Here is a 25,220-nt window from a genome sequence, read left to right on the forward strand (position 1 = left end):
AGGGGGAGGAGCCTGGTGGGCTGCAGTCCATGGGGTCGCTAAGAGTCAGACACGACTGAGCAAATTCACTTTCACTTTTCACTTTCATGCATTGGAGAAGGAAATGGCAACCCACTCCAGTGTTCTTGCCTGGAGAATCCCAGGGACGGGGGAGCCTGGTGGGTTGCCATCTATGGTGTCGCACAGAGTCGGACATGACTGAAGCAATTTAGCAGCAGCAGCAGCTATTAGTACAAGGAAAAAATATTCAGTATGTGTAATAAAATTTTAGTAAAGATACTGTAAGTACAAAATGAAATGGTAGAGAAAAATATTTGCAATATATTTGACAGATAAAGTGTTAATATTGAAAATACATAAAAAATTTTTTCTTGAGCAAAATATGAAAAATTAAAAATGGATAAGAATGTTAACAAGCAAAAAGTAGAGAAAATCCACTGGCCAATGTCATAAGGAAAAAAATGTTCAACTATCACTAGTAAAAGAAGTGGACTGTCTCTTTAAACCCACCAAACTGGAAAAATTTAAAGTAATTTTATTAGCTCCTAAGGGTGAATGGGTACTGATACTAATAGTGGAAACATGATTGTGCATAGCCTTGAGTGAAAGCAACCTAACAATATCTAAATATTAAGCGTACTGATCTTTGATCCAAAAATATCAATACATCAATTCCTAGAAATCTATCTTATAAAAATAAAGGTATAAGTAGTTTAGAATAAGGGCTTCCCTGGTGGCTCAGATGGTAAAGAACCTGCATGCAATGTGGCAGATCTGGGTTGGATCCCTGGATTGGGAAGATCCCCTGGAGGCGGGCATGGTGACCCACTCCAGTATTCTTGCCTGGAGAATCCCCATGGACAGAGGAGCCTGGCAAGCTACAGTCCATGGCGTCACAAAGAGTCGTGTGAATGTGTGTATAAGCCTACAATTACATGTGCATTAAGATTAATGTGGAAGGATACACATTAGATTATTCATACTGATTATTTAACTAGAGTGTGAGGTAATTGTGGAGAGAAGTGGGGAAAGAATAAAGGTAACAAGAGAGGAAAAGAAATGTACATGTACACCCATGGCTGATCCATGTCAATATATGGCAAAAACCTCTACAATATTGTAAAGTAATTAGCCTCCAATTAAAATAAATACATTAATTTAAGAAAATTAAAAAAAATGAAGATGGCATGCAGAGAGACAGCTTGTCTGTTGCCACCATATATGTAAAATTATATATGCGTATGTGTACAATCATATGTATATAAATCATATGCATTAATGTAAATTATATACTCTCTCTATATTATACATATGCACATAAACACATCTAAAGAGATGAATAGCTAAAATTTAATGATATGGAACCCTGGACAGTGGAATTTAGGTGACTGATATATATTTATACTTTACTATTTAAAAAATGTTTAAAATGCCATAAATGCTGGAGAGGATGTGGAGAAAAAGGAATGTTCTTGCACTGCTGGTGGGAATTTAAAATGATATAACCACTATGGAAGACAGTATGGAGATTCCTTTAAAAACTAGAAATAAATCCACCATATGACCCAGCAATCCTACTCCTAGGCATATACCCTAAGGAAACCAAATTTGAAAAAGACGCATGTATCCCATGTGTAGTAAACAGTGCTGCTCATTGTAGCACTATTTGGAATAGCTAGAACATGGAAGTAACCTAGATCTCCACTGACAGATGGATGGATAAAGAAGTTGTGGTACATACAGACAATGGAATCTTACTCAGCCATAAAAAGGAACTCATTTGAGTCAGTTCTGATGAAGTGGATGAACTTCGAACCTATTATGCAGAGTGAAGTGAGTCAGAAAGAGAAAGATAAATATCGTATTCTAACACATATATACAGAATCTAGAAAAATGGTACTGAAGAATTTATTTACAGGACAGCAGTGGAGAAACAGACATAGAGAATAGACTTATGGACATGGGGAGAGAGGAGGAGAGGGTGACATGCATGGAAAAAGTAACATGGAAACTTATATTACCATAAGTAAAACAGATAGCCAATGGGAATTTGCTGTATGGCTCAGGAAACTCAAACAGGGGCTCTGTGTCAACCTAGAGGGGTGAGATGGGGCGGGAGGTGGGAAGGAAGTTCAAAAGGGAGAGGACATATTTATACCTATGGCTGATTCATGTTGAGGTTTGACAGAAAACAACAATTTCTTTCTTCTGTAAAGAAATTATCCTTCAATTAAAAAATAAATGTTTAAAATAAACAAGTATTATGTAAATAAGAAAGAAAATTAGGATATTTATTATCAAACATTATTACGTTACAAATGCATTTGAAATAAAATGCTGAATGTAAGCAGCTGTGCAAAGAGCTGAAGCAATTTTCAGCTTTCTTGCCTCCTACCCTCAGGGAAATCATATAATACACTATTATTATATCATATTTTATACAATAAAATAATTATTTTGTCATGTAATACAGTCAGATATCTCTTGCTTGTAGTAGCAGTACACTGTAAACCATGAGACAAGTTTTCTTTAAGAGGCTCAGAGACCCTTTCTATGAATGTCTATCAGGGACACACCTGATCTTTACCTTTACCCTGTAGTCCATGAGCTATAGTTTCTGTGTCAAATACTTGATTCTCCTGCTCTCTCACCACTTACCTCTCCACTGTTTGCATATACTGTTCCCCAGTTGACTCCTGTAACAACTAATCTCTTTCTTGGTCATAGCACATCTCACAGTTTAATTTTTTCTCGTCCTAGACTGTCAACTCCATGAGAGACTTACTGACTTATCTGATTCATTTCCTAGATATATACTTGATATATGACAAGTATTCACTAAATGCTTTTAATGAATTAGTGAACAATAAGGAATGCAAATGTAATAGCCCTGAAACTAGACTAATTAACACTTTACATGCATGCTAAGTCGTTTCAGTTGTGTCTGGCTCTTTGCGACCCTGTGAACTGTCCCCACCAGGGACAGGCTCCTCTGTCCATGGGATTCTCCAGGCAAGAATACTGGAGTGAGTTGCCATGCCCTCCTCCAGGGGATCTTCCACACTCAGGGATTGAACGCAGGTCCCCCAGTTCTCCTACATTGGCAGGCGGGCTCTTTACTGTTAGTGCCACCTGGTGGAACTAGGTGAACACTTTAACAAACACTTTTACAAACTTTATTTCCCCCCACACATCTTGGGTTATTGTTGTTCAGTTGCTCAGTTGTGTCCAAGTCCTCAACCCCATGGAGTGCAGCACTCGAGGCTTCCCTGTCCATCACCGTCTCCCGGAGCTTGCTCAGACTCATGTCCATTGAGTCAGTGATGCCATCCAACCATCTCATCCTTTGTCATACCCTTCTCCCGCCTTCAATCCTTCCCAGCATCAGGGTATTTTCCAATGAGTCAGTTCTTTGCATCAGGTGGCCAAAGTATTGGAGCTTCAGCTGCAGTATCAGTCCTTCCAATGAATATTCAGGGTTGATTTCCTTTCAAATTGAATGGTTTGATCTCCTTGCAGTCCAAGGGACTCTCAAGAGTCTTCTCCAACACCACAGTTCAAAAGAATTAATTCTTTTTCTCTCAGACTTCTTTATGGTCCAACTCTCACTTCCATACATGACAACTAGAAAAATCATAGCCTTGACTAGACGGATCTTTGTTGGTGAGGTAATGTCTCTGCTTTATAATATGCTGTCTAGGTTTGTCATAGCTTTTCTTCCCAGGAGCAAGTGTCTTTTAATTTCATGGCTGCAGTCATCATCTGCAGTGATTTTGGAGCCCCCCAAAATAAAGTCTGTCACTATTTCCATTGTTTCCCCATCTATTTGCCATGAAGTGACGGGACCAAATGCCATGATCTTCTTTTTCTGAATGTTGAGTTTTAAGTAATCTGCTGTCTTTCACTTTCACCAAGAGGCTCTTTAGTTCTTTGCTTTCTGCCATAAGGGTGGTATCTGCTTATCTGAGGTTATTGATATTTCTCCCGGCAATCTTAATTCCAGCTTGTGCTTCATCCAGCCTGGCATTTTGCATGATGTACTCTGCACATAAGTTATACAAGCAGGGTGACAATATACAGCCTTGACATACTCCTTTCCCAGTTTTGAAATTGGAAAACATTTTCAGAGAACAAAATAATTTCCCATATTTCCCCTCCAGAACCAAGAAATCTGAATGAAATGGTGTTTGTGGGTTTTTGGGTCCTGGCTCCTTTGTTTGCATTGGAGACAGCCAGTGCCTTGCCATAGATTCCCCAAGAAACCCAGGAATTGTGGGCGACTGTTTCTTAGGCTCCAGTTCTCAGAAAACTCACCAGTAGAGCTATCATTATTAGCTATAAAATTTTGTTTTAAAGATACTGAAGAGTGAAAATAGGTCTTTTTTCCTTCTCTTGAATTCAAGACATCCTCTTGCCAAATGCAACCATGGTTAGGTTTCTTATTTATCCTATGAAAAATATTCCTTTTTTTTAAACCATGAGGACAAATTTATAATCTCATCAATAAATGACAACTTACGTACTATGCATCATTTATTCACTTAATAACAAATATAAGTTGGAGGTAGTTCCATATCTGTATATCTAAAATTCTCTCATTTAAGAAATGCTACATCATATTCCATTGCATGAATGTCATACATATTGAAATATGTCTCAATAAATAGGCATTTGTGTTGTTTATAGAAATGCATTTTTCACATATGTATGATTATATGTGTAGATTGAGTATCTAGGACTGAGTGCAATTGCTGGGATAATGGATATGTGAATTTTAAATTTTCTGAAATTGTTTGCAATGTCCTAAGTAGAAGTTGCACCAGTTTAGACTTTTATCAGTAATTTATGTTTTCCCCTCTTAGATGAAAGAATATTTGATGGCTGTACACCAGAATGCCAAAACCTCCAATACTCTCTTATAGTTTATTATGTATTGCTCTCTTTATGAGTAGAATAAGAAGTATAAAGATTTTTCTAAGCATTTTAAAGTTATTACCAGAGCAAATCACTCAAATTTTCCATTCTTCAGCTTCTTAATCTGTAGAATGAGGGAGTTGGATAAAGTCTCTGAGTCCTTTCTCCTAAAAATTTTGGGAAAAGTACGAATAGCCATGAATAGGTTCAATAATAGGATGAACAATTCTTGAAGTGTTCAGTTCAGTTTAGTCACTCAGTCATGTCCGACTCTGCAACCTCATGGACTGCAGCACTCCAGGCCTCCCTATCTATCACCAACTCCCAGAGTTTACTCAGATTCATGTACATTGAGTTGGTACTAGCTATTTACTTAGGACTTTTTAACCTGGAAGAGTATAAAGATAGCCCAGTTGCCCAAAGATTTCCCCTTTTGTTTTTTGACCATGTTTCTTATTTTTGTATTTCCAGAAATTTCTGCAAGGCATATTTTATATCTTTGTTCCTCAGACTGTAGATCACAGGATTAATGAGTGGAGTTCCCACAGAATAAAACAGAGTCACAAGCTTCTGTATTCCAGCATCATGCTCAGATGTTGGGCTCAGATACATGACCATCACTGAACCATAGAAGAGCGAGACCACAGCCAGATGAGACCCACAGGTGGAGAAAGCTTTCCTTTGTCCAGCTGCTGAAGGGACTTTCAATACAGCTCTCAAGACCAGAGCATAGGACCCCATGATGCAGAGGAAAGGAATAAATAAGAGGAGAGAACTTATGATTGCCCAGAAAGATTCCATTACTGAGGTTCTAGCACAGGTGAGTGCTAGAAGAGGACCTGGGTCACACAGGAAATGGTCAATAATCCTGGATCCACAGAAGGACATTTGGGAGATGATGATGATGGGGACTGGGAACCAGAGGAAACCAAGTACCCAGCAGCTGATCACAAGATTGGTGCAGAGACGACCAGTCATGAGAGTGGAGTAATGTAGAGGCCAGCAGATGGCAAGGTATCGATCAAATGCCATAATAGCCAAGAAAAAGCATTCTGTAGAACCCAAGGAGAAGAAAAAGTAAAACTGGAGAAAGCACCCAGAGAGATGAACTTGTTGTCAGAGAGGAAGTTGGCCAACATGTTGGGGACAGTGGAGGTGACATACCAGATCTCCAGGAAGGAGAAGTTGGCAAGCAGGATGTACATGGGGGTGTGGAGTCTCTGATCCCAGCACACAGCACAGATGATAGAACCGTTGCCCATGAGGGTCAGGAGGTAGACAGCAGAGAAGAGCACAAAGAGGAGAATCTGCCCCTCCCTGGGGCAAGGGAAGCCCAGGAGGATGAAGCCAGCGATGGTGCTGGAGTTGTTGAAGGTGTTGGAGATTTTCATGGGTCTGTGAGCTGTGAAAGGTCATAATTACTGAATATCCCTGGAATAGCAGAGGAGCTTCATTTTCTTTGTCCCAACATGAAACTGAGATTTATATACTTGTTATTAATTAAGTATAATTGAGTGTGTACTTTTAGATACTGGGGATACAGCAAAGAACACAAGAGATTAAAACCCATACCTCATGTAGCTTATCCCAGTAGGAGAATGCAATGTGTAATTCTCTTTCTGAACTAAATATATAGAGTTATTGTTCTTCTTGGCAAAAACCTTCTTAAGGGTAGGCTAAAGTTATTGCTATGTCAAACAGTAGTGTCATGGTGATGACTGGGAATGTACATGATCTTGCATTTAAAAGGGTTTTTGTAATTTTCTTATAATGAGTGGAAAACTGCATTTCCTATGTACTCCTTGAGTTGTCACCTAATGCAGCTGCTTGTAGACAGGTACTTCATTGGATCATGTGATTGTGAAGCAGGAAAACATGTCTGACTTTTGATGCCATTTAAAAATTGACATTCGGCTATGTTCCAACCTAACTTGTTGATTCATTCTCTCTAGTATCATTATCTGACAATTTCATAAGTAAATCAACCAACTTTGATGGGGAAAATTTCCTGAAAAAATAGCACAAAGAAAGAGGCCATCTAAACAGAGTTCTTGAATGATAAAATTAATATATCAATAATATGACCATGTTGAAATAGTTCTGTCTATTCACTGTGATAAGAGTGCAGTGCTGTGCTGGGGAACACAGCACTTTGGAACCCATTCTTCTGGGTCAGAATCAATATTACTTGATTCTCAGGTCAAGGGGTACTCATGTGTTCAATAAGAACTCCAATGATTCTGTCCATTTCTATCTTAATGTGCATTACCACAGTGCCTTGCTGGCTTCAGCTAGAGTGAGAATGGGAGGGGGAGTAGATGACTGCATTATGAGTTCCAGCTTCTATGTGCTTTTGCTCAGCTTGTAAATTTATCTGTCAGCTCATGCAGCTCAATTTCAAAAAACATACAACCCAATCAAAACATGGGGAGAATACTTAAACAGAAATTTCTCCAAAGAGGAGATGCATATGACCAATCAACACATGAAAAATGCTCAACATTGCTCACTATTACAGAAATGCACATCAAAACTACAATGAGGTATCTCCTTACACCAGTCAGAATGATCATCATCAAAAAATCTACAAACAATAAATTCTGGAGAAGGTGTGGAGAAAAGGGAACCCCCTTACACTGTTGGTGGGAATGTAAATTGATGCAGTCACTATCAAGAACAGTATGGAAGTTCCTTAAAAACTAAAATTAGAGCTACTGTATGACCCAGCAATCCCTCTCTTGGGCATGTACCAGGAGAAAACCATAATTCAAAAAGATACATTGCACCTGAATGTTCATTGTTGCACTATTTACAATAGCCAGGACATGGAAGCAAAATAAATGTCCATTGATGGCTGAATGGATAAAGATGTGGTACAATGGAATATTACTCAGCCATAAAAAGGAACAAAATTGCAGCATTTGCAGACACATGGATGGATCTAGAGACTGTCACACAGATTGAAGTAAATCAGAAAGAGAAGAACAAATATTATATCAATTTTCTGTGAAATCTAGAAAAATGATCCCACTGAACTTATTTGCAAAGCAGAAATAGAGATACAGACATAGAAAACATATGTATGGATACCAAGGAGGGGAAGGTGGAGTTGGGATGAACTGAGAGATTAAGATTGACATATATACATTACTATGTATAAACTAGATAGCTAATAAGAACCTACTGTATAGCACAGGGGATTCTACCCAGTGCTTGGTGTTGACCTAAATGGGAAGGAGATCCAAAAAAGGGTATATGTGTATATGTATAGCTGATTAACTTTGCTGAAGTGTATGTTTTAATAGCACATCTCTCTTTCTACTATCCTTCATACACAGTTCAGCTGTAGTTCTGTTTATTTCTAAAATATGCCTTGAGCCCTGATGCATCTGCTTCTCTCTCTTTCCCCTGCACCCTCCTAGTTCATGTTACCCATATTATTTCTCTAAATTACTGCAAAGATCTCCCAAATGATTTCTCTGCTTCCTGCCTTTGCTTCTATACAATCAATTCTCTATACAGCAGACAGACCGACCTTTTAAAAGTGTAAATAAGATCATGCAATTTCCTTATGCAAAAACATTCCATAACTTAACCTAGAATAAAATCCAAGCCCCCTTTTATGATACATGGGCCCCTGAATGACCTGGCTTTATGGGCCCCTGAATGATCTGACTTCCACCTATTTTACCATTTTCTTCCCTTTTGCCTTTTCCGATCTGTCTTTTCCTATTCCGCCTTCTTCATTTACATGGGCCTTCTTTGTATCCTGGAATACGCAACTTCTTTACTGACTAGGTTCTTTGCTTTAAATGTTCTCTTCACCTGGAAATGTATCTGGAGCCCATTTTTCACTTTCCACCCTAATTATTCTGTTCTTCTGAACACCCTCTGTAAGTATCTCTGTCATTCTTTTGTTCATAAATTCCTATTTATTTTCTTCCTCATACTTATCAAAGTCTGAAATTATTATTATTATTTTTTCTTATTTGTGTATCTTTGCCAGCCAAATGAGGGCAAGAATCTTGTCTGTTGATTTCATTGTTTTATTAAAATTGTGGCACAAAATAGTTTTAATAAACTTTTTAAACTGCTCTCTTTTTCAAAATTATTTTTCTGATTATAAAATTTGGTTATTATTGAAACTTTGGAAAATGTATGCATTATAATGAAGAGAATAAAAGCTTCCTTAACAATATCTATACATAGAAGATATTTTGGAAGAAATATATTCCAAGCCTGAAAACAATAGAGTTTTGTTTTCCACAGTGGAGTGGAGTCCTGGTATCCTCACTAACTTCTCTCAGCAGCCAGCCTGGATGATTCCCTATGAGCACAGTCCTTTGCCTTGCTGGCCTGGACAGGCTACTCCATACAGAAGCACAGCTTCCAGAACTGGACTGTCTGAGTCTGAAGGCTGCTTCCACCACATTATAGCCATGGATGCTAGACCAAGTATTAACCTCTCTATGCTTTGGTGTCCTTTTCTGTAAGGTGAAGTGAATAAGACTACAGAGGGGATTTTGAAGACTGCAGAAAGAATAGTTTTAAAATGCCTAGTAATATATATAGGGTATCTATCTATCTATCTATCTATCTATCTATCTATCTATCTCCTATTGTTCAAACTTTTTAAAAAGCCCCAAAGCAGTGTATTTACCCACTGCTGATGAGTGGCAGGCAATTATGTTATGCTAGAAATAGTACTGAATTTGGATACAAGAGCCCAGGATTTGAATTCCAACACTTAAACATTGCATTATCGTGGCAAATTCTATAAGCCAGTTATTTTTTGACTCTTAGTTTCCCCAAGTGTCAGAGGGAGATGATAACACCTTCCCCAGAGGGTTGTTATGAAAACTATTGAATGGAATAATAAATTGACAAGGTGGAAGCACCTTCTCAATATCTGACATATGGTAAATATTAGATGTTTTGGGTAAAACTGTGGCAGAGTTAACAGGAGACTTTTTTCCCCACAGATGTAGATTCTCCAGCTATATTTTAATATTTTTCTCCTCTAAGAACTGAATTACCTTCTTCCCTGAAGTAAGAAAGGGATTCTCAACGGAAGCTTCTCAGTTTTTTGCAGACTTTTCTGAGTTAGAAGCAGTTGTCTTTGTAGTAAGCAGCTGGGAGAGAAGGTTTAAAAAGTAGGTTGGACGGGGATCAGCGAATGTATGTGCTTTAGGATCCATGGATTATAAGCACAGCTTGTCCTCCTTGAGCAATCATTTACTGCCTCTGGGAGGATTGTGCCAGGAGACAGGTCTGTGCTGGTTATTCCCTTGTTCACTCCCTATCTCCTCTGGAGATATCTCCTTCATTGTTGCTTTTATTTTCCCCAGTGATGGAGGAAATAATATCTTTTCCTTAGTTTTAGTCTCTTAGAGATGGCCAGAGTTTCAATCGACAGGTTCATCAGTCACTCACCATATCTGTTCAGCAATACCTCTCATATTATCAGGGGAAATTCTGTCAAACAAAACCCAAGCCAAGGTGTTCATCTTGCTGGAGATTGTTCTTTGGTCTTCTGATAAGTTGATGTCAACTATGGGTGTTGGGGACAGATGCTTGTCTTGCTATCAGACAGAGGAGATTGGTTTTAGGGAGTAAGGAAGCTGTGCAATCACTCTTTTCTCCAGACCATCATGGCCTTTTTCTGTAGAAAAGAATCTTTAGAAATCTTGCGTTGAATCTGATAAGCATTTATCATTTAGAATTCAATAGTTCTTATTTCTATTTATTTGCACTGCAAAACAGTTACTTACAGTGTGAAATAAGAAAATTTAATTTTGAATAAATTTTTTTTCCCAAGAATTGACTTTTCTTTTAAAAGTCTGTTTTAGAACTTTGAGGTTTTCACCAATTTGCTAACACAAAAAGGCTCATTTGATTTTAAAAATGATCAATATCTAAACTTGATTGGATCACAGGCCAGAAAAAAATATCTCTCTTCACCTTTTGCTGTAAAAGATATGAGCAGTATAATTTGGGAAATTACATAATAAGGTCTTTATATTGCATAATGGTATTATAGCAGTATAGATTTCTTAACTTTGATAAATATGCCAGCTTATGTGAGAAAATATTTTTTATTTCTAGAAAATACACACTAGATCCTTTAGGTAAGTTGTCTTCAGCTTACACTTAATAGGCATATATATATAGAGAGAAAGACAGTCAGACATATGGACAGAGAGGGTAATAGATGTAAAAGGACACAGAGAGACTGTAAGAAATTGTGGTAAAATTTTAATAATTTGAAATCCAGATTATGGGCATATAGATATTTTGTACTTTACTATTATTGCAACTTTTCTGCAAAGCTGAAGTTCTGTTTGATAATAAAAAACTATAAAAATAATTAGCTCACTTTTATTTACCAAATGTGCCTTTTTTTTTTTCCTGGTTCTCAAGGTCTTATTTGGAAGTAGTAGCTTCCCTGGTGGCTCAGAGGTTAAAGTGTCTGCTTGCAATGTGGGAGACCCTGGTTCCATCCCTGGGTCAGGAAGATCTCCTGGAGAAGGAAATGGCAACTCACTCCAGTATTCTTTTTTTTTTTTCGCTCCAGTATTCTTGCATGGAGAATCTCATGGAGGAAGGAGCCTGGTAGGCTACAGTCCATGGGGTTGCAAAGAGTCAGACACAACTGAGCTGCTTCACTCACTCAGTCTTTTTAAACACTTGCAAACAAAATACAATTTTTCTTATATTTAGCTGGATCCTAAAGAAGATAACAAAAAGAAGAAAAATTGCAAAAATATAAAGAAGGTTTTAGGGAATTATTTCAGCTGTAGTAACATATTAGCAAGTAAAGGTTATTCTGCTTTTTGTTGCATATCTTTTGTGGCTTATGCCTGACTGGATATATGACTTCCAGAAATCCACCACTGAACATTTACTATGTATGTACCACTCCTCTGGATTGTGAATGAATACGAAAATTGGAAAAATAGAGAAATGCAAAGAACATTAAAACTTGTCCTCATGCAGCATGGGAATTTAACATGAATATTTCAGAAGAAAAAATATGAAAAAGATGTCACAGATATTTTATATAATTATTAATGTGTTAGAACTTGGAGCTCTAAAGAACATTGAACTTGAGATAGGAAACGAACTATATCTTAGATATAAAGGTCCATTCATGATCTAAAACATATTTCGTATGACTCTATCACTGAAGTAAAATGCAAAGGCTTCTTCAGTTTATACTTTGTGATATTTCTTTAGAATTATTTTCCGTATCTTCTCAAATATGTTTATATGTATATACTTAAGTATGCATATATCCATATTTATAAATAAACAGGGTTGTAAATTGTGATTTGTATTAAATTTTGCAGACCTATTTACTTTATTCTAGAAGTTCATTTGTACTTATGAGAAATATCAATTTAAATGGTAGTGAACTGTAAACTGTGGGCAACTCTGTAGGGACATATTAATTCAGAACTAGAAAGTATGCAATATGATTGATAACAATCTTCAGTTTGAAATGTTGCTAGCATGATTTCACCTCCCTTTATACATTATCAGCTGATATATCAAAGTTGAGAAACTTCCCCTCTTCTGTGTGGTGCCAGTGAAACTGACTGATGAGAAGCTGGATGGGCTAACAGGCCTTTTCTCTTCTGTCCAATAGTAAAGGCTCACTTTTCAATCTTCAACTCCGGCTCTCATTCCCTCAGCGTACCTAGTGGCTGTCTCTTAATTCTGAGAAAATTAAGAAAATACAGTTTTGAAGTTACAAATATAAGTTTTGTTAGAAAAAATAAGGGACATCATGATTACTGAGGTTTTATATAGATGAGCATCCTTAAGGCGTGCTAGTTCTTTTAAACTGGGAAACTGTGCTAGATTTATCATTATTATTATTTACAAAATAACTTACTGGAGATTCAAAGTATTCTTTATATACTATTACATATCTTCCTTGACCTGAAAGAGGTTTACATCCCAATAAAACCTTTAAAATTGAAAATATGATAAATAAATAAGTGCTGTAAAATTTTTCAACTTTTTAATTGGAGGAAAATTGGTTTACAATGTTGTGTTGGTTTCTGCAGTACAACAACACAAATCAGCCATAATTATACATATATCTTCTCCCTCTTGAGCCTTAAAAATGCATTTATTACACCTAAATTACCAAATATCATAGTTTAGCCTAGTTTACCTTAAATGTTCTCAGAACATGTATTAGCTTACTTTTGGGCAAAAGTCATCTGACATAAAGCTTATTTCATAATAAAATTGCTGAATTTTCATAATAAATATTATTGTTGATTTATTGAGTATTGTACAGAAAATGATAAACAGAAGGCTGCATGGGTACTTTATGGTTTAAGTGTATAGGTTGTTTACCCTCATGATCATGTGACTGACTGGAAACTGTGTCTCAGAGCTGAACCTAGCATCATGAGAGAGTATCATACTACTTATCAACATGTCAGAAAAATGTAAAATTTCAAAGTATGTTTTTTACCAAATGTGTATTACTTTCTCACAACTGTAAAGTTGAAAACTGGTTAAATAGTAAGTTTGGGACTATCTGTACTTTGTATTGAAACATTTGAAAATAAAGCCTACAATTGGAAAAAAAAAAAAACAAAACCCGAAAATAGAAAAAAAAAAAAAGAGAGAGAGAGAGACCTCCAAAACCTCCATATTACTACCCAAACATTGCCATTTCAAATATTTTGAAATGCTTCCCTTTGTATTTTTTCTAAAGACTAGATTTTAATTTTTCTGCACGTGTCATATTGTATTTACAATATGTATTTACTATACTATACTTATTCATTAAGTTTTTGTTAACCATTTACCCAAACAATAATAGTTGGATATTATTTCAGCTTTAAAGGCACATGGACAATTTTTCCTGCTTTTAAACAATATATGTAAGTCTGCTATGGCAAATTAATATTGATAATGAATGTGAGTTTGGACTCAGAGAGACCTGGTTGAATCCCTGCTTTCCTAGTTACTATTAGACTGTATCACTGGTAAATTGTTACCTATTCTCTCCAGGCCTTAGTTTTCTACTCTGTAACACATGTAAAATAGTAATGGCTCATATAATGTAATGAGGATTGAAAGAGAGATTGTACACAAAATGCTTAGCTCAGGAGCTCACGTATGATAACATTAAGAGATGCCATGGCATAACACTCTGTAGTACGGTTTTTGAAGTCATAGTTGATTTCAACACTCATTAACTGTTTGGGCAACTCGCTTATTCAATCTAGGCTTTAGTTACCTCATCTATAAAATGAAGATATGAATGGTATGCTTGAGGCTGTACATTACTTGAATGGCTAAAGTGGAAGTTCATTTTAGGCATGAAAGGTTGTTGCTGAATGAAAAGACGCCGGGATTCTTGGCCTCCGGAGGAGAAGAATTCAATCCAGGGCCATAGACAGGCTTGATGGCTCAGAGCTATTAAAGTTTTGTAAATCCCATGACAAACTTTGTTCAAATAAGTGAGGACTGTCACGAAATCCCTGGGGCAAAACTGTCCAGGTTAACTGAGAAGCTGGCTGCGTAGGGTCTTCAAAGGCGAATAGAAATTGACTTTCCTCTGCCAAAGGCACAGAATAAAAAGCATCTTTCAAATCAATTACTGAGAAATATTTGGCTTGTTCAGGAATTTCAGACAATAGAGGATGAGGATTAGGCACCATAGGGTGTAAAGGAACTACAGCCTCATTTATTATTCATGAATCTTGAACTAGTCTCCGTTTACCATTTGATTTCTTTATACCCAAAATAGGAGTGTTGCATGGACTGTTACAGGGAATTAATAGTCCTTGCTCCTTTAAATTTTTGATGATGGGTTTTAACCCTTCTTTAACCTCAGGTTTCAGTGGATACTGCTTCTTATGTGGAAATAAGTGCGGGTCTTTGAGCTTGACAACTACAGGAATAGCATTTTGTGCTCGACCCACAGATTTTCCATCAGCCCATACTCTAGGATTTACATTTTGTCCATCTAAAGGGAGAGAAAGGGAAGGCTCCATATTCATGAAAACAGAGGCATGGACCTTGCTCAGTATACCCCTCCCCAAAAGGGCTGAGGGAGATTCTGGCAAGATCAGAAACTCGTGTGAAAATAGCCCAGAATCCCGGTTACAAGATATAGAATAACTGAAATAATACCTTTTGGCTTGTCCAGACAGTCCCATTATGGAAGCGGATCAGGAAGAAAGTGGGCCAGGGGCTTCAGTAGCACAGAGTAAGTTGCCCCAGTATCTAAAAGGAAATTGACGGATTGGCCTCCCACAGTTATTAATACCTGGGGTTCCTCAGGTGTAATTAGGACGGGAGCTTGTGTGGGGACCCCCAGGCACCTTCAGTCCTGATTGTCTTGAGAGTCTGACCCCAGAGACCGACCCCTCTGGGGGCAGTCTCTCTTCCAGTGTGGTCCTTTGCAGACCGGACGTGGAGCCTGGGGCGGCTTAGATGCCTGAGGGCAATCCCGCTAGAGGTGCCCCTACTTTCCACAGTAATAGCAAGCCCATCCCTTTTCACCTGGCTCTCTCTGGGCATTTTTCTCAGGCTGTTTAAGAACGTTTTTTATAGCCATTGTGAAGGCTTCCGCCTTTTCCTTCGTTTTTTTTTTTTTTTCCTGCCTTTCTTTCTTTTCCTCATATTCCCTACCATAATAGACTGTATTATGTACAGTTGTAACAGAGTATCTAAAGACTGATTTGGTCCATACGCCCATTTTAATAGCTTATGGCGGATATCTGGAGCAAATTGAGTAAGAAATCTATCCTTTAAGATCACTTTTCCCTTGGTTTCTTCAGAACTTGTCTAATTGTAAAACAGTATTATACTTAAGAGACCCTCCAACTGGCCACCGTTCACTGTCTTCCAGTGGGTACCGCGGCCATGCAGTATCACATAGGAAAACCAGGTGCAGTATCACATAGGAAAACCAGGTGTGTCTTCTTTAAGCCCTGGGGATCAAATCTATCCCAGTTTTCCAGGATACAGTTCAAAGGAGTGAGGCTGGAATTTTTAGTGCCCATCTGTAAGAGAGAAAAAAAGAGAGAGCACCATCTTTATACCAGAGGTGCCCCTCCCTGCTCTAGATAGAGGTGTAGACAGACTTTACACCAAAAGCTTTTCCTTCCTGGTCAGACTTAGTCTGTCCCTTACCGACGCAGGTGTCATACTCGTCCCTCCCAGTTCTACCACTGAGACGGGGTGGGGACGCATCAGTGGTAGACCCGATGGGATCCCTGACTGACGTCCAGCTCTTCACCATTAAAACCTTGCTTGCCTCTGATGCCACCTGGGGTGCAATCAGAGTAACCTTCCGGAATGCCTCCCAAGCTAAGACCACTGGGGAAACATCTGTCACCTGAGTGCCTGTGCACAACCCTGAGTATATTCCTGACCACCATAAGACCGATACGAACATAAAACTGAGATGTTCCTTCCAAGCATCACCACACCAGTGTAAGAGTCTCCTCTGGTCCATTAACAGCCAGTGTTACCAAAGGAAAAAAACCCATTGCAGTTCCAATCTGAGTAACCTTTAACCTCAGAGATGCTCTTGGAGCTAGTGTTATGCCCAAGTCACGAAATCTCCCAATGACCACCCAGGAGCCGATGTCCGATGCAAAAGCAAGAGAGTCTTTATTACCAAGCTCGAGCTGGGGCTCTTACCGTTACCGATGCAGCGGCTATGGGGAGGAGCCCCGAGTTTTGGGTTACACTGGTTATATAGGGTATATTCGTGTAAAAGGGGGTTTCCAGGCTGGAGGACGTCTGATTGGTCACCCTCTTTCGAAGGGTTGTTTGTTGATTTTTGATTGGTTCTTATTACCTAGGCAAACCACAAATTCCTGAACGTAAGGTCAGGAGATTTTGGTCAGAGGTCTGATTGGCTCATGGGTGGTGGGGTGAGGTCAGGGGATTTTCGAAGTCTCTTTCCTGGAACTTTACAAAATGGAATTCTCCTATTAGACAAGATGGAGTAGCTTAGGTTCTATACTAGAGCTCCATCTAGCTTCTGAACTTTTGATTCCTAGTGAGGCTAGGCCCTTCCTGACTACCAATCCAAGTCTGGGACCTAAGTAACAGTACACAGTAACAGCACAGATCACAGGTCCCTTGAAAGTCTATGATCTGATAGATTAGGTTAGTACTCCTAATTCCCAAGGAGTTATGAAATGGTTGAAGAGACCGAAAAGTTGGACTGAGAATGGAGAGTTCAGTCCACATGCTTTGCCCATTTCTGGTCGGTTCCCGAAGGAGACATTGGGTGCCTTTTGGCACTGGCATGTCGGTATAAACCCCTGACAGGTTTCTGCCATGAGCCGTATGAGATCACCATGGAACTGTCAGGTAGGTAGAACAGGGAAAAGGAGTCCAAAATGGCGGTGGCTACAGATAAGGCAGGGAAAAGCCCACAAAAATGAAACAAAAGAAGGTCCGAGGACCGGAGTGAGGACCTCAGGTAAAACAAACAACACTCCTGGCTGGCCCAATTTACATAGGACAGGCCCAGGGAGAGATAGACATATAAATAGAAGAGCCAGAGCCAGCCCTCTCTCTCTCTCTCTCTCTCTCTCTCCTGCGCACTGGGGCGCTCTTCTCCTCGTGTCTTTAGATCGACGTGCCCTCATGCTTCAAAGATAGATTTCCTGTTATCTTCTAAATAAAATAGAGCTGTAACACTGATTTTCTAAGAGCTATAGCACGGTCCATTTGAGACCTGAGAGCTATAACACGGTCTATCCAAGACCTGAGAGCTGTGACTCACCGAGGGGGCTTTAATGTCCGTCACTCCAAATCTTTGTTGTGCTGAGACAAAGAATCGAGGAACATACACTCACGTGACAGAACCACAGAGCAGGGCTCCTCACTTGCTTTGCTCAGGGCGTTTCATTCCTTCACACAAGCACACTGTAGAGTTAGTAAAGTACAGCAGAAAACGTGTTCACTAGGAGAACAAAGAACTTGAGTTCCAAGCATCTTTACTTTGTCCTGAAGGATCCTGGAAGAGCCCCCAAGATGAAAGGTTGTTGCTGAACGAAAAGATGCCAGGATTCTTGGCCTCCAGAGGAGAAGAATTCAATCTGGGGCCAGAGACAAGGCTTGATTGCTCAGAGCTTTTGTGTAATAAAGTTTTATTAAAGAATAAGGGAGATAGAGAAAGCTTCTGACATAGGCATCAGAAAGGGGCAGAAAGAGTATCCCGCCCCCTGCCACTCTTCAGCTGGATGTTATATAGTCATTAGCAGTCTGTTAATGAAAGAAAGGAATGTCTTGAAACTCAGAATGGCACCAGACCTCTCACTCATAAGATGCATTTTGGGATAATCTTGGCACCAGACGAATCAATCGGCCATAAAATGATTAACTTGAATCTTGTAGAAGGGCAGATTACCATACAAATAGTTTCGTTTATATAAATTAGGGGAACAATATCTGAGTATAACATACTGGTTTGTCAAGTAGGTTCTGAGCCATTAGGTGGAACCAACTTGAAGACAGAGTCTAGAGTAAATGCATAGTACATTAACATAGCTTAAGACAAACATTTCCTTAAGAAAAATGCATTGGTTGACTCAAGGTTTGAGAATAGTTAACTTCAGGTGAAACCAGGTGTCATTATGGCAACACAGTATTTTAAGAGAAACCTCCTTTTAAATTTGTATAGAGAAGAAAAAATATCACTAGTTTGTTTCCTCCTGCCACTTAAGAGAGAGAAAAATGTCTGACACTTGCATGCTATTTCCTCCATTTGGAGACCCCTGGCCTTCCTGCCTGTTACCCTCTCAGGCACATTTAGAGTTAGCTAGTGTAGCTTTCTTGACTTTTAAAATTACTTCACAACTTTTAAGTCCAACATATAGGACAATTTCCTTTCGAAAACCAAGACCATTTCCTATTTTGGTTGCATCACTTGGTTCTATTACTTTTTCCCCCAGCACAACCGCACAGTTCTACTTTGTCTTGGAAAATGATCAGCCTTTGGCTATCACTGAAATACTTCATTCTCATGAAAAATCTGAGGTAGGTTGATATGTCTGTTTTGGCTCATTGATTTACTTAAGCACTCAAGCGCTATTTTCTTTCTAAGTGACATGGTCTTAAAGGTTGAGCTCCCTGGAAACAAATACTAATAATGAATATCAGTAATATTTGTACTGTGATGACATCTGAAGACTGAGTTTTATATTTTAATACCTATGATGTGCTTCTTTATTTTTATTTGTCTTTTCTGGGGTCTTTCTTTATTTATTTTTAATTGAAGGATAATTGTTTTATGGTATTGCTTTGGTTTCTACCAAACATCAACATGAATCGGCCATTTTTCTATCTATCTATATCTCTTTGATGAATTGTGAATTATATTACATCTTGAAGCTGTATTTATTTTGATTAAGGATGTTCATTAATATATTAATAAGTTTGGCCAATTATAAGTCATGATGGGTGGTAAATGCCACACGGACATCTATTTGAGGAATACTTCTATTCTGTATATTGTAGTATACTAGTAAATAGATAGTGGTCTGGGAATGGTTATATGCATTTTTCAGAACTTGGCATGATCTGTGCCTTCCTTTACCTGCTCCCATAGCAACTTATAATTCCCTTGTTTATAGAACATCTTGCTTCATTTACTACTTGTTCATGAGCCCCAGAAGAGAAGGAAATGTGTCTTACTTACTTCTGTATGTGGCTTATCCCTTCCAGCTCAGTGCCTAACATATTGAATGTGTTTGTTTTCATGAATAAATGACTATGGAGGAAGATGATACAACAATTATTTTTAAAAAGCTGCTTTCACTTTTTCATAGTTTATTACTCTCATAGGTCTTCAGAAGAGGAAGACATTTCTTACTTTGTTCCAGCTGAACGAAAGAATTTTAGTGAGATGACATGAAGACCTTGTCAGTTTTCTTTTTCTTTATTTTCCTCTGAGAAACAGTCTTCTTTTTAGTTTCTCAAAGAATCACAGAATTATGAATAAATGTTACCTTGGTTCCAATTTCATAGTAAAATAGTTTAAAATTTTACTTTTAGATGATAATGAATGTTGTTTAAATGAAATACACACATATGGAAAAATTTAAAATATACAAAGGCTTGTATGTACAGTGAAAATATTTCCTTCTCTCCCTGTCCGTAGATACCCAATTTTGTTTCCCAAAGCATCACTGTTCTTAGTTTCTTCTCAGAGATACACAATGTGTTTATGAACAAAAATATGTAGATATTTATGCAATCTTTCTTCATATGAAAGATGGCCCAAGACAGATCTCTTTCATCTTGCTTTTTCTTTAACTTTGAGGGTACTTTTATATCAACATGTACAGATCTTCATTTTTAGTGGTTATATAGTATATTCCACCCTATGTATATACAATGGAGAAGGAAATGGTAATCCACTCCAACACTCTTGCCTGGAAAATCCCATGGACGGAGGAGCGTGATAGGCTACAGTCCATGGGGTCGCAAAGAGTTGGACATAATTTATCTAATTAGTCCTTAATTAATGGGAATTTGGATTGTTCCAATCTTTTACTATTAGAAACAGTAGTCAATATTCTTGTACACAGATCATTTTTCTTATTTGTGAGTATCCTCCTCAGATAAATACCTAAGAGTGGAATTGCTGAGTCAGAGGGAATGCCCTTTAAATTCTGATAGTTTTTTGGCAAAATGTCCTCCATAGATATTGCACCAATTTATGCTCTACCAGTAAGGGAAGAGATTGCTGTTTTTCTCAACATTATTTTTGATCTTTGTCAAATTGGGGGGAAAAGAGATATATTTATTATAGCTTTCTTTGTACTTCTCTAATTCTGAACAAAATAGAGTTGTCTTTTTAGATATTTTAAAGCCTTTCCTTTGCTATTTATTTTTTCATATATTTACCACTTTTATTATGCTGATGCTATTTTTCATATTGACTTGAAGATATATACAATATTAAAATTGATGTTATGATAGATGTTTTAGAAGACAGAAATAAAAGCACTACCAGAAAAGTAAAGAGTTAGTTGGTGTTGGAAGAGTAATAGGAGACAAGTTTTGCCCCAGGATTGTACAATTTGTAAGAGCAAAAACAAAACAAAACAAAAAAAAGAGGTGTAAGTATCCATGCTGAAGATAAAGGAAGAGACTTTCCCCTCTTCCTGTTTTCAGAACACTTTAGAAAATTGTACTTGTTTCTCTGTCATTGAAATGAATGTAAAATTTAAAAGTTTTAAATTTTAAGGGGTTTCAACACCCTTGCCAGATTTATGACCTAGGAATGTCTTTGTCAAGGACCTGGAAGTCTCTTTGAAATGTAATAATCAAGACAGAAAGGCCCCAATCTTTCATTTCCTGTGGGAAGATAGGAGTTTAAGATTGGTGGCTTAATTTCCAAGTTGAGAACTATCTCCTGTTATATAGAAATGTCTTTTCTCCCTTGTGTGAAACCAATTAGCAAACACAGATGGCCAGTCCAATTACCAGGCAAATCTAGGATGAATTGATTATGTGTGATAAAATGGTCAAGTCTTTTTGAGGATTAGCTTTTATCTTGAGAACCTGTATGTAATGGGTTGTATTTGCTTGACTATAAAGGGATGAAATTTCTTTCAGTCTTTGTCTTTTCTCAGTGGGTTGCCTGAGATGCCCATAGTCTCCTGCTTTAATGCTTATTCAATAATCAGTCAGTTCAGTTCAGTCGCTCAGTCATGTCCAACTCTTTGTGACCCCAGGGACTGAAGCATGCCAGGCTTCCCTGTCCATCAGCAACTCCCTGAGCTTGCTCCAACTCATGTCCATCGAGTCAGCGATGCCATTCAACCATCTCATCCTCTGTCGTCCCCTTCTCCTCCTGCCTTCTTCAATCTTTCTCAGCATTAGGGTCTTTTCCAATGGGGTCAGTTCCTCACATCAGGTGGCCAAAGTATTGGAGCTTCAGTCCCGCCAATGAATATTCAGGACTGATTTCCTTTAGGATTGACTGGTTTGATCTCTTTGCAGTCCAAGGGACTCTCAAGAGTCTTTTCTAACACCACAGTTCAAAAGCATCAATTCCTCTGCTCTCAGCTTTCTTTATGGTCCAACTCTCACACCCATAGATAATAAATAATAAAACTGCTTTATTCTCTTCCACTATTGTGGAGAGGTTTTCCAGATTGGCAGGAAATTTATATTTAATTATATTTCATAGCAAACTAAACTCAGTTTTTCAATCTACGGCTCTATCATTTGCAAAATTGGGGATATGCAGTACATCTTTGAGATGTCTTATAGTCCTATAGTCAGCTAGTCTTCTTTTTAACCAAGAAATTAAAAACAGCTTCTGTCCCCCCAAATATTTTAAATCAAGACCCTTACTTTTACGTTCCTAATAATTTCTTCATAGCATGTTTCATATCTTTGTTTCTCAGACTATATATTACAGGATTAATGAGTGGAGTAACTACAGAATAAAACAAAGTCACTATCTTCTGCATTCCAGCATCATGTTCAGATGTTGGGCTCACATACATGACCATCACTGATCCATAAAAAAGAGAAACCACAGTCAGATGGGACCCACAGGTGGAGAAAGCTTTTCTTCGTCCAGCTGCTGAAGGGAACTTCAGCACAGCTTGTAGGACCAGAGCATAGGACACCATGATGAAGAGAAAGGGGATAAATAAGAGGAGAGAACTTAGGGTGGAGCTAGTTAACTCTATTACAGGGACTCTAGTACAGGTGAGGGCCAACAAGGGACCTGGGTCACACAGGAAGTGGTCAATGATTCTGGACCCACAGAATGACATTTGGGAGATGATGATGATGGGAATCAAGAACCAGAGGAAACCAAGTACCCAGCAGCTGATCACAAGATTGGCACAGAGACATCCAGTCATGAGGGTGGGGTAGCGTAGAGGCCAGCAGATGGCAAGGTATCGATCAAATGCCATAATAGCCAAGAAAAAGCATTCTGTAGAACCCAAGGAGAAGAAAAAGTAAAACTGGAGAAAGCACCCAGAGAAGGAGATGAGCTTGTTGTCAGAGAGGAAGTTGGCCAACATGTAGGGGACAGTGGAGGTGACATACCAGATCTCTAGGAAGGAGAAGTTGGCGAGTAGGATGTACATGGGGGTGTGGAGTCTCTGATCCCAACACACAGCACAGATGATAGAACCGTTGCCCATGAGGGTCAGGAGGTAGACAGCAGAGAAGAGCACAAAGAGGAGAATCTGCCCCTCCCTGGGGCAAGGGAAGCCCAGGAGGATGAAGCCAGCGATGGTGCTGGAGGTGTTGGGGGTGTTGGAGATTTTCATGAGTCTGCGAGCTGTGAAAACACCATGACATTATTGAATAATTGTAAAGACAAGTGAGAACCCAGATATGAATTGAAGCCACTCTGGGGAATGAAATAGACATTTATGTATCAATAGTTACTATTTTAGGCTAATCCTGAATTACTGTCCTAGTTTAGCAGTTGGATTATAGAAACAGAAGTTAATGAATATCAGCATATATAGAGATATTTACTTATTGTGAAATGTACGGAAACATGTTCAACATTTAAATCTTTTTATATAAAACCCTGCAGTAACTATCACTGAAGTTGAGAAATAGAGGATCACTTGTACCCTAGAATCTCCTCTTATGCTACATCCCAATAAGAGGATGACTATCCTCTGCCTCTTTGTCCCTCCAATCGTTAACCCTCTCCTTTCCTAATGGTAATCACCTCCCTATTTTTCTTTAAGAACTAAGTATGCATTCTGAAACTTTTTTTTTTAGTTTTGCTTGTTTTTTTTATTTTACATAATTGAAAGCATAGCATACGCAGTATTTGAATGGCTTCTTTTGTTCAACATAAGGTTTTTTACATTTATGTTACAATCATCTATAGTGTGTCCATTTATATCCCACTATACTCTACGAATAAACCACCACTTACTAAACCATTGTACTATAGATGACTATTTTGGCTATTTCTAGTTTGGGGCTGTTAGGAGTAATGGTGCTATGAATATAGTTCTCTTTTCCTGGTTCACACATGCATGCATTTCTGTAGGCTAGATCATAAGGGCATGTGTATCTTTCCTTCAGTAGATAAGTTTAACAGTGTTCCATCATTATTGCACTATTTATCACTCCTGCTGATAGAATGTGAAAGCTCCAATTGTCAACATTTTTTTCTAATGGTAAGGTCTCTGTTTACCAGAGCCTAGGGAATGAGATCGGAGAAGGCGATGACACCCCACTCCAGTACTCTAGCCAGGAAAATCCCATGGGCGGAGGAGCCTGGTGGGCGGCAGTCCATGCGGTTGCTAAGAGTCAGACATGACTGAGCGACTTCACTCTCACTTTTCACTTTCATGCATTGGAGAAAGAAATGGCAACCCACTCCTGTGTTCTTGCCTGGAGAATCCCATGGGCGGAGGAGCCTGGTGGGCTGCCATCTATGGGGTTGCACAGAGTCGGACACGACTGAAATGACTTCAGCAGCAGCAGCAGCAGCAGCAGCAGCAGCAGGAGGGAATGAGATATATACTGCATTTTAATGACTTCTCTCTTTTTTTCTTTTATTTTTGTAAAATAAGACTGCATAGTTGTCCTCCTGGCAGTATTGCTTTTTTCCGAGTAGGAGCTTATATCAGAAAGTTTTTACTTTCAAGGGAAAGTATTCTGGAAATTATAAAGAAAACTGTCTTCAAATTTGGTTTTGGAGAACAGTTTAATGCACATAATTTACAGCCATCTTTATCTTATATGAGTTTTGGGTCTTGTGCTCAGCCTTATGATTTAAAGAAATAACCTTCTAAAAGGTTATTTTTGTGTGTGTTAATCTCTTTATCATCTCAAAATATTTTCAGCACTTTAAATAGCTTAGTTAATGTTGAAGAACTTACGTTTTCCTGGTATAGCCTATTTCATTGTTACATCTCTTCTTTTACCCCTCACATCCAATTCATTAGCAGGATTCTGCTGTTTCTAAAGTATGGCTTGTATCATGCACTCCTTTGTCTTAACTGCTGTCTCTCAAGTTCAAATTACCATCCTTTCTTCCGTAGACTTCTGCAGCAGCATTCTAACACAGCTCCTTGCTTCTACTTTTGCCCTTCTACCCTCCATTTTCTAAGCAGCGACACAGTACTCCTTGAAAAATGGAAAAACTGATCATGTTACACTTTTAAGTAAAACTTTTCTCTCAGCAATTCTGTGCCAAGAAGTCTTACAGAGCTGTTATAGAAAACAGGAAGGTGTTCTAGAAAACAGGAATTGCCATCAGCATTTTATGCTCAATCTAACATATTTAATTAGCTTG

At 38.3% G+C, this 25,220-nt stretch overlaps 1 protein-coding gene and 1 pseudogene across 1 annotated transcript; both read right to left on the bottom strand.

Annotated features, from left to right (window-relative positions):
- Positions 1-5,368: 5,368 nt before the first annotated feature.
- Positions 5,369-6,306, bottom strand: LOC138444097 (olfactory receptor 11G2-like; annotated as a pseudogene).
- Positions 6,307-22,284: 15,978 nt separating this feature from the next.
- Positions 22,285-23,220, bottom strand: LOC138444098 (olfactory receptor 11G2-like). Its single transcript, XM_069597426.1, has one exon. The coding sequence runs from the start codon at positions 23,218-23,220 to the stop codon at positions 22,285-22,287; it is 936 nt and encodes a 311-aa protein (XP_069453527.1).
- Between the last annotated feature and the right edge of the window lie 2,000 nt (positions 23,221-25,220).

This window comes from Ovis canadensis, chromosome 7, assembly GCF_042477335.2.
Source record: "Ovis canadensis isolate MfBH-ARS-UI-01 breed Bighorn chromosome 7, ARS-UI_OviCan_v2, whole genome shotgun sequence".
In the NCBI taxonomy this organism is placed as follows: Eukaryota; Metazoa; Chordata; class Mammalia; order Artiodactyla; family Bovidae; genus Ovis; species Ovis canadensis.

Excerpts from the sequence above, each read along its gene's own strand:
- LOC138444098 (XM_069597426.1), bottom strand. The coding sequence starts at position 23,220 with ATGAAAATCTCCAACACCCCCAACACCTCCAGCACCATCGCTGGCTTC.